The 15,588-nt window shown below is 29.1% G+C and overlaps 1 protein-coding gene across 1 annotated transcript in view; it reads right to left on the bottom strand.

Moving 5' to 3' along the window:
* The window catches only part of LOC122504709 (microtubule-associated protein futsch), a 333,942-nt gene that overhangs the window by 12,509 nt on the left and 305,845 nt on the right, over positions 1–15,588 (bottom strand). Inside the window, exons 4-6 of the mRNA XM_043615915.1 lie at positions 1,878–2,050; positions 824–981; positions 112–523 (exon numbers count right to left, since the gene is read on the bottom strand). Coding sequence (XP_043471850.1) covers positions 112–523; positions 824–981; positions 1,878–2,050 — 743 coding nt within the window. The remainder of the gene's footprint in view (positions 1–111; positions 524–823; positions 982–1,877; positions 2,051–15,588) is intronic.

Genomic DNA, 15,588 nt, shown 5'->3' with positions numbered 1-15,588 from the left:
CAATTAAATCAATTTTTTATTAATTTTTTCAAGCTCGCTATAAAAACTTTCTGAAAGTTTTCTGCTAAAAAGCAAGTCAAATTAGAAAGTAAAAATAAAAATGTAATTTACCACGAGATTACAGAAGAAATGTCCAATTTGAGGATAAACATGCATCTCCTTCTTTTTTCGAAGAACACTGGACATGCCGCCAATATTGCTGTTGTTTATCCTCGTGACCAGAACGGCATCCAATCGATCTAAATGTCTGGCAAAGTCCCAGAAACAAGCTTTCCTAGCGAAGCCCCCATCAACAAGCATATTAAAACCATTTATTCCAAAGAGAGCCGCATCCCCCTGTCCACCCGGGAAGACGTATAGAGTTGGATGACTAAAGCGAATATTTCCCACAACATCGGAAGGTTCCATTAGCTGATCTAATGTTTGAGGTACAAGATATTGCTCAATATAATGTGTAAAACTAGTAATAGCTGGAACACCTGCAGTAAGAACATCATCCGGATTCACCTTAACCTGACAGGACCTAAAATCATTATCATTTTCATCTCAATTTACGATTCTTAATTCGATTTTTAGCAAAATTATTTATAACTAAAATCAGAAAATGGTGATCATGATTCATCATCACTATTAGAAACTTTGAAGAAAAAGAATTGTAAATTTATTTTTTATTTGCGTTTTCAGGAAGGTTTTACAGTAAATGGTTCTGTTTCGAAATGTAAAGAAAATGAGTATTGTACAATGGCGGATTATGAAAAAAAGGTAAATACATTTTTAAGGGATTTTTTTTATAATTGTAGAGATTAATATCAGTTAAACAAACCTTGCACAAGGTTCTTTGGATAATCTTGCAGTCGACCATTCACCAACTCCTGCGCAATGAATATGTACAGTTACACTATTCTCGTAAGCGCGAAGCACTCTTTGCACCTCGTGTTCGCTAAATGCATCTACAAAGTCTGCATAACTAAAGGTTCCATCCTGTAATGGGGATTAAAATACAATTGAAAATAAAATATAATTAAGGAAATATCGAGGGTTAAAAAAACGAACACATATTAATATTTACATAAGTCAAAATTCATTAACCATTTTGATAAATAATAATAAAAATTTTTTTTTTCTCAAATCTACATAAAATTTTCTTTTTTAAAGAGCAAAATAAAAAAGACATTATATTGAACAAAAATTTTTTTTAAATTAATTTTTTTCCAAAAAACAAAAATAAACGTAAATATTTTTTTGTCCTACCTGCACGGAAAGTATGTCATTTCGGGCACTTAGAGCGGGCGCAAAGTATCTCATTCCCACCCAGGGGCAGGGGAAGCGGGCGCAAAATATTTTGCGCCCGCTTCCCCTTCCTCCGAACTGGCGGAGAAGATTTTGCGCCCGCATGTTAATTATTCGATTTTCTTCATTAAAATGCGATATTTTTGACTTTCTTTTTATATTAACTATAAAAATGCAAAAATTTTTAACTTGTTTTATTTTGTCTATAAAAATGTGCAATTTTGTTCGATTTTCTCTAAAAAAAAATTATGACAAATTTGGCTTTGTTCCCATTTCGGTTGTAAAAATTGTCAATTTTAAATAAATTGTTTTCTTATTTCTATATTAAAACTTCTATCATTATAGACTTCAAAGAGTTAACATTTATATAGGGTTTAATTTTTAATTAATATAAGCGTTTAATCGTTCGTGCCCTCAATGACATACTTTCCATGCAGTTAGGACAAAAAATTATGTTAGCAACATGGGCGCAAAGGTGATTCCGACTCTGGCGAAATCACCTATTTTGCGCCCTTGATACGAAAATAACTATTCCACCTTAAAAAAACCAAGAAAAAAATAAGGAGGCGAGAGGTAAAAATAAATACCTGCAGTATCCAAGAACCATTTCCACCGAAAGTGTAGCCAGCATGAATAATGTGCCGGTGTTTTGTAAAACTTGCGAGAAGATTGCGTATGCATTGTAAAAGAGTGTTTGTTTGGGGATGTATCAGAACTTCCGTCACGAGGTTCTCTGTAGCATATTGAATAAGACGTTCGCCTGCAAATATAACCATATGCACTTTTAGTTTAATGACATTCTGTAAGTTAGCATTCAAAAGTAAATTATTTAATTTCTACCCAAGGAAATAAAGGGAACTTTTATACAAAATTTATATACAAAGGCTTCAACTCTAAATAGTATATTAAGCAACAAGGTACGTAAACCATTAAGGACAGGATGTACCTACAAAATTTGTACATAATGTTTAAGGACATATTTCAATATTAAAATGCTACAAGAAAAATTTTGAATACACATTTCTCATGTATCAAGAGTCTCTCTTTCGAATGGCGTGCTCAAAAAAAGAAAAAATGTCAAATAAACAATTTATACAACATTTTTAAGGCAGTATTATAGTTTGTAAGCTGTAAAAAATGAGTTAAAACAACATTTTTTTTCTCAGTAATGAATTTATTTAAATTATTTTTTAAAATTATTTATTTAAAGTTATGAAACTTTTTGAATAATTTTATAGACATTTTTGCCTGTCAAGAATAAAAAAAATTTTTGTTTTACTATGCTGGTTTCATCACTAAAGGGCACCAAAGTCGAGATAAAAAATGAACGATCAATAGGCGGACAAGCTACAGCCTCTCAGGAACATCCGATCTGAAAACCCGGAAAAAAATATTAAAAAATAAAAAATGTCGACAATTTAAAAAAAAATCTACAAAAAGGGGATTTTTTTACCCATTTTTATATTCTAACTTTCACAAAAAAAGACATTCGGCTTTAGGGGGGATGCCTGAAGGCATTCATAAAGAAGAAATTTAATTCAGGGTTTTTTAAAATCGGTTAAAAAGAACTCGAGTTATGCTGTCCGCCAGTTTGAAAAACATCGTTTTGGGGAAAACGCGTTTAAAGAGCCATTACTCTGCATTACTCGCGACCGTCCTCCGAGCGCAGAGAACCGTTGTACATATATTTGTGTATAACTTTTTTATTTCTTCGAATTTTAATTTTTTTTTACAATTATGTAAATAATAGTATAATTCTTAAAGTTAAACAACAAAATTTATAACTTATAACTAATATAATATAAAAAAATAATCCTAAAACAATTCTAACTCTTCATAAACAATTATTTAAAACGTAAATTTTAGTGAAAATAACAATTACCAATACGTAATATCAAAAAACCCATTAATTTTTTTAGAAAATAAATCAAAAAATAATTTCCTGAAAACAAAATTATTATGCGATTCTCTAATAACATTTGGAAGTTTGTTCTATAATCTAGCACTTCTAACAATAAATGATCTCTGCATAATACGAGTAGAGGAGAGTGGGGCAAGACGGGGTACTTAAGGTTTAAAGCGCAAAAAAAACGAAAATTATGTAATATATACTTTATTATTATTTTTTTTAATCATCTTTGGGAATCAGTCTTTCGTAATAAAAGCGTACAAAGGCCATCTGATTCTTAAATAGCTTATAAATAATTAATAATATAGAAAAAATTGCAAATCACCCCATCTTGCCCCATCAGGGGGCAAGATGGGGTACTAAAAGAAACAACCTATTTCTGTCGACAAATTTCACAAGTAAATGTTGCATCTTCATCGTCATGTATAACTGCAGTGAGCCCATTGGCCGCAGACAAAATATGCAGCCCAGCCTTCATTTGAGTCTAAATAATAACCATTACAATAGAGACAAGGTGTATTTTACACTTTACCATCGCTAATTGATGATTTAACATGACAAGCTTTTTTCTTTTTGGTCACTCTTATTTTATTCAGTCTTGATTTTAGTAGTTTTCTTAACTTCTCTTATTTCTCTTTTTTTTGCTTAATTTGTGAACCCCGTCTTGCCCCAATCTCCCCTACCCCATCTTGCCCGCACCTACGAAATTGAATAAAACGAGTAATTACTACAATTTACGATTCAACAAAGAAAAAAAACATATGCTTCCCTTCTTCTGTAACCCTTGACAGTTAGAAAAAAATTTATACAGTTCATTAACTGTTATTATTAAGTAATAAACACCTCCTAAAAAAAGTGAAAAAATGACAAGAAAATCGTCGAAAACAGTTTTTTAGGAAAACAGATAAAAGATTTGTTCTCATGACTTTTAGGTTTTATAAACAAGATACTATCGTCTCGGTGCAGTATTATGTAAAATATAATCGCGATTGGTTAATTCGTTTGTTAAATAAGGCCGGTACCCCGTCTTGCCCCACTCTCCCCTACGATGAAAACGTATACCTAAAATATTTTTCCTTTCTCGAAGTTTAGCATAACTTGATTGATTAACATTTTTTAATTTTACAAAATCGAAAAGATATAAAGGAGTCTTATTGTTAATAATTGAATACAACAAATTACCAATAAAATATTGCCTTCTAGTAGCAACATTCAATAAACCCGATTGAATTCTATATTGAGTTATATGCTCAGTCTTTGGTAGATTATACACAAAACGAATACAGGCGTTCAATGCTCTCTCTAGTTTTCTATTAAGTTCATCTGTAATATCATCATAAACCTGACAACAGTAGTCGAAGTTCTGTAAGTTTCATAAGTATACGGACGATTTTAAAATTTACTTATCTGGTGCACTGAATTCACTTTCTGACTTGCTTAAAGTGGGCGAAAAATAATGCACTTGTTTTAAACTTTAACAAAACTCATGCAATGGTATTTACTTCTTCAACCTCACTTACAATGGATACCTTACTGGCCCTTCCTCCTCTTGTAGTAGAGGGGGCATTTATATTTTATATAAAGAAACTGTGAAGGATCTTGGTTTGGTATTAAACCGTACGTTGACATGGAAGGAGCAAGTTGATAATATTTTGCGTAAAACATTCATAACTTTACAGCAACTAAATAGAAGTAAAGATTCTCTCCCATTTTGTACTGGTTTGGTATTAATAAAATCACTTGGGGTGAGATTTTTCATTTTTTTATTTATTGGTTTATACACCTGTCTTCAGCCTTACATTCTTGGCTATAAAAGTGTTTCTCTTACAAAATATTTCTTATGTACATTTCCTAATACTAAGTTTTGCGCCTACAGAGCGACTTGAAAATTAGGAGTACTCGCATTTGCCTGGATCACCCGTCTAATGGGTTTTCTCGCCAGTGGAGAGGGAAACTGTAGAAAACCTCTCCTGAGTACAACCGGTTTATCGACAGTCGAGTTCTAATGGTGTGTACCGGACAATAATCGACGGTGCACATAATTATACCTCAACGTCAAACCTCCCGCTCAGATTGTCTCACGTGCCGAAAAAATACCAAGCCAAATGGGCGCGAACCAAAGGTACTTACCCTTAGTCCTTAAACGACCGCCAAGCGAGGGATCTACCTGACTGAGCTAATTTGTCGGTTTGGGGTTAGATTTTCTCAAGTAGACCTTAAATTTTCAAAAGTTAAAATTTATCAGTGTAAATGTGCAAAAAGAAAGTTCTATTAGAGTTACGAACCCGCGTCTGACGAATGTCGTGTGTTCCGCTTTGCACGCTTTATTGTTTATTGTTTAATTGTTTTCAGTTGAATATTTCTTGCTTCCAGAAAAACAAGTTTTAACTAATTTTTTGTATTATATAATTTAAAAATATTTTTAATTTACTTGTAAACTTCCGTACCTATTAAAATTAAGAAGTAGTAATACAATATAGTTTACTACTAAACGGACTAAAATTTATATGAGTATTTTAAGGCAATCTGCTTGGTAAGCATAATGTGGTAAAATTTTGTTCAAAATTACGTGAAGGTAAAAAAAAATTTTACTCAAACTGAAAGGATTTTTATAAAATTTATTTTATAAAAAAATTATATTGTAATTTATATTGTATAAAATAAATTTTTTTTAAATCCTTTCAGTTTGAGGATTTTATAAAATTTTATTTATAAAAAGATAATATTGTAATATAAATTTTTTAAAAGTTCTTTCAGTTTAAGTAAAATTTTTTTTTACCTTTACGTAATTTTGAACAAAATTTTACCACATTATGCTTACCGAGGAAATTGACTTAAAACCCGCATAAAAAATTTTAGTCTGTTTAGTAGTAAAATATATTGTATTACTACTTTTTATTTTGAATAGGTACGAAAGTTTACAAGTAAATATATAAAATTATAGAATTAAAAAAAATCAGTTAAAACATGTTTTTTTCGAAGCGAGAAATAAATAAAATTGAATATGGTTATCCAGAACACGTTTTATTTTTAATTTGTTTATAATAAATAATTATTTTTTATAACAAATTAAGTGCTTCGATGGAGTAAAAATTATTTTTATAAAGTTTGGAATTTCATAGTTAATTTGCAAAAAGAATCATCAAGTTTCGTCAATTTTTGTCAAAGTTATGCATTATTTAAAAATGTTATGCATAAAATTTCAATTGTTTATAAAAAATAAACAATTGAATATTTTTAAATAAAATTTACAGGTTATTCGTAACTCTAATAGAACTATCTTTTTGCACATTTACACTGATAAATTTCAACTTTTGATAATTTAAGGCCCACTTGAGAAAATCTCACCCCAAGTGATTTTATTAATACCAATCCAGTACAAAATGGGAGAGAATCTTTACTTCTATTTAGTTGCTGTAAAGTTATAAATGTTTTACGCGAAATATTATCAACTTGCTCCTTCCATGTCAACGTACGGTTTAATACCAAACCAAGATCCTTCACAGTTTCTTTATATAAAATAGGAATGCCCCCTTTACTACAAGAGGAGAAAGGGCCAGTAAGGTATCAATTGTAGGTGAGGTGCTCTAAGGATTCTTGTCAAGTAGGAACGTTTTTATTATGTCAGCAATGTAATGAATATTTTTTTTAAACAGTGTTTTACAGAATCTCATGGAAAAATTACCAAAATAATTTTACTTCCACGCGGTTACTTTTTCCACACGGAAAAAAATTAATCTCTAAATTAGAGATTTAATCTGAGATTTAGGCATAAACTATCACTGGAATCGGACGTGAGATGTAAGCAGATCACTAAAACTGAAATTTGGTATTATATCTAATCCGAATATTAGTATTGTGAAGAACACGTATTTCTTATGTCTAAAAATGATATTAGGAATCTCAAATTTTATGACATGGAACATATGTTCTAAACTATCAACTTATTTGAATAAAGTAAAATCTAATATATTATTTGAATTAACAATATTAAAAATTTTAGTCATACAAGGTTGCTACAATTTTTGGAAACCTGGAAAACCTGGAAATGTCAGGGAATTTTATTTTGTATGGAAAAGTCAGGGAATAGTCAGGAAAAAATGAGAAAACACTTGGAAAATAATTTTCTAATAAAATTATGTTAATTTTTAGCAAATTTTACTGAATTTTACCATGAAAAAGTACCCTTCGGTACTTTTTTCCCTACACTATCTAAAACTGAATCAGTAAAATTTGACTGATTTTCAGTGACTATATTCTCGCAATTTGAATCAGTAAAATTTCACTGAAGATCAATTAAAAATGATTGAAATTTCAGTAATATTTCACTGATTGACCAATTAAAAAATAACTGAAATTTTCAATATTCGTGACTGAAATTTCCAGTAACTTTTTAATTGGCCAATCAGTGAAAAATGACTGTTAACTGGTCTACTAACTGGGAAAAACCGGAAATATGCCAGGAATTTTATGTCAAACCGAGAATTTTTTCACCAAGTTAAAAAAAATGTCTATTATTGGTGGATTCCACGTCAGTTCAACACACTTACTTTCATGACTTGTTGGGATATGGCTGTAATTTTGTAAATTTATTACTTTTATAGTGATAAACAACTCAACCAAATATTTTTTCAATATTTTGAAAATTACTAAAAATATTGCATTTTTAAAATTTTTGTCTTTTTTTTAAAGTGCTATAACTTTGGTTCTAATTAACCGATTTTGGATTTTAAAAAAAGGATTTCTTTGGTTTTAAGTATATTTTAATTTAAAATTAATATAAAAAAAATTCAAAAATTTGTTTTTTTTGAAATTTTGAAAAATTAAAAATCCGTTTTTGAAAAAGCATCATCTTCGATTTTTTCAAAATTTTACTAAATGTTAGGGCAAATGTGCTTTACATGTCCTGTAAGTTTGTTCTTGGGATCTCAAAGGGATTCGGAGTAAAAAAATAAAACGTAACCATATATTACGAACATATGGGGCAAAATTCCTCAACTGCCCAGGTAAAAAAATGAATTTTCTCCAAACTTTGCTAAAATGTTACTGTTATTAGTAGAAGTGTAAATATTACTTTTTTTTTGAATTTGATAATATATTTTTTGAGTTATAAGGTTTTAAAATTTTGATTTTTTTGAAAATATTTTTTTTTCGATTTAATATATTGATAAGTAAAATTAATCAAATTTAAAGTATGAATAGTGATTTTTAAAAAGGTTTTCACGGGCTATAAGCTGGTTGTAAAAAAAAGTTGTTTTCTGTCAATTTGACCTTGAAATTCAAGGTTTTATTAAAAAAAACATTATTCTCAAAAATTTAAAGAAATTCGTCAAAAGAATTTAATTATTCATAAAAACTAATAAAAATTTTTAAAGCCATTTGTAGATTTAAATAATAAACACCCTGAAAACCATAAAATTTTAAATATTTTATTTTCGCTAATGAAAAAATGTTTAAAACTGAGTTATTTTTCTAGAAGTGATTAATATAACAATAAAGTATGCTATGTTTGCATAAATTTTGCTTTTTAATTAATTACTTTTTATATAAATCACACTTTTAATGTGTATGGAAAAATATTGTTTGAGACTTGGAAAACCTGGAAAAGTCAGGGAATTTCATTCGAGAAAAATTGTAGCAACCCTGATATTTATATAATTCGTATTTTTGTAATTACTCGATATAATAAGAATGTATAACTTATCACAATTTAGAGTGAGAATTATTCACAAAATATTTATATTGTTTTCCCTGTATGAACTATACATTGACAAGCATAAAAAAGTAGTTGGATATTTTTAAAACACAATACTTTTATTTGGATATTTGAAAATAAAATTAATACTTAATTAATTAAAATGGTTTAAATCTCTTTTGTCACTGATTAACTTAAAACACAATGTAATTCACATAAAAAAAGTTGTGAAATTAACAAATCTCTAAATCAGAGATGCGAATTTATGGCCTTTTCTGGTATAAAGTTTGACAGAATCAAACACAACTTATCACAGTAATTGTGACAATAATGTTTAATTTAGATTCACTTATATTTCAGTGGATTTGAAATTAATATTATTTCAAGTTTAGAGATTAATTTTTTTCCGTGCAGAAAACATCGTATTAATTTTTAATTTTCCAATAGCTGAAGGACGTTACTATTTAAATTAAATCTGCTATTTTGAATTATAGAAATCTAAGGTTATATTTGTTTCAAAAGAATAATATCATTTTTGAAATTTATCATCCGCCATATTGGAACCGCCATTTTGAATTTTCAAAAAATAAGGTTATATTCATCATCAGCGACCTCAAAAACCCCCGAGTAACAAGTTTCAAGCAGAATTAACTTTTTTTGAACATTTCCTCCGTTTGTTTATAATAGGGTAATGTAATGTCACATTGAGTGGACCACCACTTTAAGTGGACCACCTGAGCTTTTAAGTTATCTGACAGCGGAAACGTGAAATAAATAAAACGAATAGCAACACCGCACCTAAAACCGTAATAAATTAAGTTCCGCGATAATCATATACGTTATCGTTTGATGTAACGCATTTTTAAGATCACAAACAAAAAAAGAAGTCGTTCTTACAATGAGTAAAGTGATTCGGAAGTGTAAAAGTAGTGTAAAATTTCATTTTTTAAAGGTAACTTATTTTTTTCCTACTACTTTGTACATTGAAATTGATTGTCTTAGTTTAATTAAGTGATAATTTTGACTCAAAAAAAAATTTTGGTGTCTGCCATAAAAAGTTGCATGTCAACATGAGTGGACCACTGTTTATAACCATGAGTGGACTGCCTTTTTTTATATTTTTAATGTCAGTTTACCATTTTTATGGAAATAAATTGACAATGAATTGGTTTGAAACTATGTTTTATGTTCTTTATTCTTTTTTTTGTGATTTTGATGTGATATGTGCCAAAATTATTAAAAATGGTTTCACTTGTAAACATTGCGACACAAACATGGTCTAAAGCTGCATAAGCATAAATTTTGTTTCAATATATCAGAAATATTAAATACATTAAAGAATTTAGAATAACTTTTACAATTTTTTTAGAGTGGTCCACTCAAGGTTACACTTTTTTCATTCCTTAAAAATTAGCTATTTTTTTAAAGTCAATTGTTTTTTCCAAATAAAAAAAATCAAAGCTATTATGGTATAAACACTTATCTAGGGATCTAAACTAAAGCTTGGAATAGAAACCTCCGATTAATTTGCTGTCATAAAGAATTTTTTAGAAAAAAAGCTTAGGCGGTCACATCACATATTTTTGTTTGCTGATAATTGCGAGATTAAGTGAACTTAAATGCAAATTTTTGTTCTTGCTGATCGAAAATGTGAAATTATTTTAACTACTAATTATCTTCGCAGAAACATGGTTTGTTGAAGAAGCTACAATATTTTAAAAATACAAGTTGGGTAACAGTGACAAGCCTTAAGCCGCTCACTGCTACTTGACTAATATTATCCCTTTCAACCACGCGTTCGTCCCCTTATTGCAGCCAGCCCTTTATTTGTAAACAACAATTATTTGTATAAACTGCTGCTCAAATTGATCAAATCATAAAATATCTTCATGTTTTTATAAACAACTTAATTATTTGCAAAATTTAAAAATAACCCTAGTTTTTAGGTGCTTTACATAAGAAAAATAATAAAATAATAATAACTACTGAGTATACTGCCTATGAGATTCAATGCAATTTGAGGGGTAGAACATATAAATAATTCAAATTGCTTATAAAATTATTATTGAAAATATGAAATTTTTAAATTTACAATCATGAAAATATTTTCATTTGAAAGAGTGAACTACTTTGTGTAATCAGTGTAAGTTTCATTAATTTATTGTAAACGCATTTTTAGTTATTAATTATTTTTTAAAATGTTGTAATATTCTGTTCTAATGCAAAAAAGAAAATTTCAAATTTCAAAAAACAGTTGAAAGGTTTTTTTGTTTTATTCTAAACTATAGATTTTTATAAAAGTTTTAAAATTTTAAAAATCAATAAAATTTTTTTAACACAGTAGAACTGGTCGGGCCCAAAAACTTAAAAAAAAAGTTTGGAAGTACACCCAAAAGTTTTTTTAAAAAAATGTTATAAAGAAAAGTTGTTTGTAAAAAATTTAGTTTTTTGACATTTTTTAAAAAATAACTCGAAAAGTTTTGGGTTGGGCAAAAAGTTGTCAACAGCAAACTTGTAGCTGATGCAAAGCCGAGAAAAAAGTCTCTGGTAGCAAAATCGCATATGCAAGAATTGATTTTTTATCAAAAAAGCGCACAAAAAATATATATATGGTTGATGAAATTCGTACAAGATCACATGCGTCAAAGTCTTTAAGTCACATATCACTTTTGGTATTCTTTTTTCTTCTTCAATTTTATATCCCAAATATATTTCGTCGAATTCAACCGTTTCGTATGGTTCACAAATCGCATAGCCTGAATTGTTAGCTATAAATAAACTCACAATTTTATAAAAGAGTGGAAACTCTTCCTATGAATTTTCCTTCTTTGTTATAAAAAATCCAACCCTATATTCAACTCGAAAAAATAATTTTTCAACTTTATAAACGAATTTCGGAAAATCTTTTGACAAACTTTTATCAATTCCGTTTTTTAAAAGATATTCTTCAAAAAAAACATATTTCTCTGATTTCGCGGAAACTATTTGTTCCACTGTTCATAAATAAATTTTTGGTGTTGTTCTGACAATGTCTTGATAACATTTATAAAATTTTTCGTTTTATGAACTAAATCTTTGAAGTAGTTATGCTTCCCTTCGAAACGCAATGTCCATAAAAATATTAGTGGTCCCAGTAATTGTATTACTAACGGGTAATGCAATAGAAAGTTATGTTTTTGCAGTAAGTGGTCTCCCAAGAACTTTAAAAATAAAGAATGATGCTGGAATATCAGTTCTCTTAAATCAGAAATCATAGCTTTAGAAAAGATGGAAGAGTATACGATTTGCATGATTTGTAACAAGAGTTTGATAACTTCCCATTTTTGAATAAGGGGGTCAGAATTCTCGTAAGCAGTTTTTAATACATCACTTAATATGAGAGATAGATAAATGGACAAACATCGAGCTTGAGCAGCTCGTTGGCCTATTCTGTTGCCATCCTTATGCAAAACTATTGGACTGGGCTTATTTTTTGATTCATTAATTCCATAATTGAATAACTATATACGTTTATTCAATTCTGAAAGTTTTATTAATTTTCGCATTTCAATCAACTCTTTTAAAAACAATTTAATTTCCAATTGAACTATACCTTTAGGAAGGTCATGTGCTATATCAACAGAAGGACAGTCAAACGGATCAAAATACCTTAATTCAGAAAATATCGTTTCAGTTTTACAGCCAATAGTTCGCGAAAAATCTTTATCTTCACAACGCGGATTTAAAATTTTAGATCTCAAATACTCTTCCTTTTCGAGAATTATACTTTTTGCTTCTTCGTAAGAAACCGTGCAAATTCTACAATAATATGTTCTGAAAAATGACTCAGGTAAGCAATACAACATATTGCCACCAAGATTATCAAAGGAAAATGCACCTATAGTACCACGAATCGTATACTCCCCAATTACAATGCCTCGAGATTCGAAAATTTTTAGGTCATCAATTATTGGGCGTAAGATACTAGACAAACCGAAAGTTTTAATATCTGCTGAATAAAAGAGAGCAACTAACATAATATTTTCTAAACAAGCGTTAAATTCGTTTGGTAAATTGCGAAATGTACAGTAAATAGCACCAATTTTATGACCTCCCGTTTTACTACCTAAAGGGTTTACCGTTTCAAATTCGTCAAAGTAAAAAAGCAAAGCAATATTACCTTTATTTAATTTAAACAACAAATGTCTCTTATTATATGAACCATCTCTAAAGCTTGTAATAAGTTCTGTATCTTGATTAGTATCCTTTAAAATTTCATGCATTACATACTTATTTGACAATACGAGTTTAACAGTTTGCAATATCGGAATGTAAGCAACTTTACACGGAACAGGTACTAATTTATAAACACCGGTTTTCTGGTCATAATACTCCCGTGTTCTTGTACCAATAGTAAAGTAAATTGGTTTAATCAAATTTTCATCTATTAAATTAATCTTTTTTCTTCGGTAAGTAAGTAAGTAAGATTTTTACGAAAAGAAGTAGGATCGCTGGAATATAAATCTCCGATATCGTCAAATACATTATCTAACAGAATTGCAGTTTCTTTAACAATTTTATCAACTGTTGCTTTAGGCTTGCTTGAAGAATCTAAGTTCATTATATATTTTTGAAATAAATTCTCTCTTTCGCTTTGCTTTTCACTTTGAACATCTTTGTTTAAAATATCGTCAGTTTGTGAAACGAAACGTATAGCAGAATGTGTAACAGGTTGTTCTAAATTTGATTGAAAACTTATGTTTTCAATTGAAGAATTCAATTAAATTTTGAGATTCCGCGGTTTTTAGAACTTTTACTGACTCTCTATTATTTTCGGTTAAAATTTCAATTGGATTGGCTTTAACACTTGTTACGATATTAGAATTTTGCTCCTTTTTATGTGATATATCATCAATATTAGACAGATTTAAAGGGTTGCTTTCGAAAATTAAATGATTTTGAAGATGTTCGTGGAAAGTTTTATAATTCTGAAAAATCCGTTGACATGAATCTGTGCAACATTTTAAAGATAAAAGTTTACCTTCAAACAAACCATATTTTCGACGAAGGTGAGAACACGTTTCATTAACTGTAGTTAACTTTGATCGACAAATAAAACAAAAAAAGCTGTCGTAGGCAAATAGAAGAATTCGTCATTTAGCTAAATGCCTAGGCAATTAGCTAAACGGCGCCGAATAGACAAATGAGCTTCATTATAACTGTTATTCGTCTATTCGCCTGGAAGGATTAGGCAATTAGCTAACTGGCTAGGCATTTAGCTATTCGACAAACGCAGTTTAGGCAAATAGAAGAAAATGATATATTGAAAAAATATTTTCATTTATTGAAATGATGGAACGTCTTATTTGCATTATTTTCCGTTAAATATGAGCTATAAATTGTAAACAGAAGATTGAAAGAAAATAAGTTTAATATTTTAATAAATATTACACGGAAAAAATAAATTTAGCAGATTTTACAAAACTGTTACGGATGCGGATACAGATTTTTACGAAACTGAGTTTTGTAAAATGTAAGGAATATTTCCGGATAAATTTCAAAAATATTCAGTATAAACTACGAAAGTTTTGTACTTTATCCTGAAACATTCCTTACATTTTACAAAACTCAGTTTCGTAAAAAGCTGTATCCGCGACTCCGTAACAGTTTCGTAAAATCTGCTAAATTTATTTTTTCCGTGTACAAAAATACACATCGTGATAAATTGTAAACAATAATCGAAACAAAATAAATTTAATAGCTTTATTAAATGTTAGAGAGGAACATGTAAGAACGAAATTTTATTTAGTATAATAATACTTCTCTTACTCTCTAGAGTGTTGCAAGTCAGGAACACTATGCATTTATGCAACTCGCGCTGTCATCAGAGCCAACCTTGTAATAATAAATAAAATAACAAATATTTCAATAAATGAAAATATTTTTTCAATATATCATTTTCTTCTATTTGCCTAAACTGCGTTTGTCGAATAGCTAAATGCCTAGCCAGTTAGCTAATTGCCTAATCCTTCCAGGCGAATAGACGAATAACAGTAATAATGAAGCTCATTTGTCTATTCGGCGCCGTTTAGCTAATTGCCTAGGCATTTAGCTAAATGACGAATTCTTCTATTTGCCTACGACAGATATATTCTATCTTAAAAATATAACCGTTACTGTGACAATATATTAGTTATATCAGAGAAATTTAAAGCAGTCTTAAATTCTCAATACTGTTTGAATAACAATGAACTATTTAAACGAAGTAACATTTTTATACCGATTGAATCAGTTAAAACGGGATTTAACATTTAAATTAAAAACGAAATGACTTGTAATCTTTATCTTCTAAAAAGAAGAATTAATTTTCATTTGAAAGCTTTCTACGAATCTCTCGCATTGTAGGAGTCAAACTGATATTTGGATTTAATCCATAAAAGACAAATTCAGCGAAATGATAAAAATTGTTTAAATCGTTATCGTAATTCGTGTTAAACACAAAATGACTTTTGAATAACTCGTCAAATGCTTCAATAGAATTATTAGCTGCAGTTGGGATAAAATGTCCTTCCAAGGCAATGAAGTAGCTATTAATCAGATTTTTCCGTGGGCCGACTGCAACTAAGCACGGTTGAGTAGTATACAATTTAACATTCTCCAAAATAACTCCTGTCTGCAAAACAATATTAGAACTATTAAAACTTACAATCACTAT

The sequence above is a fragment of the Leptopilina heterotoma genome, unplaced genomic scaffold, assembly GCF_015476425.1.
Source record: "Leptopilina heterotoma isolate Lh14 unplaced genomic scaffold, ASM1547642v1 Lhet_311, whole genome shotgun sequence".
Classification (NCBI taxonomy): domain Eukaryota; kingdom Metazoa; phylum Arthropoda; class Insecta; order Hymenoptera; family Figitidae; genus Leptopilina; species Leptopilina heterotoma.
Note: the sequence above shows the minus strand (reverse complement) of the source record. Positions and strands in the feature narration are given on the sequence as shown.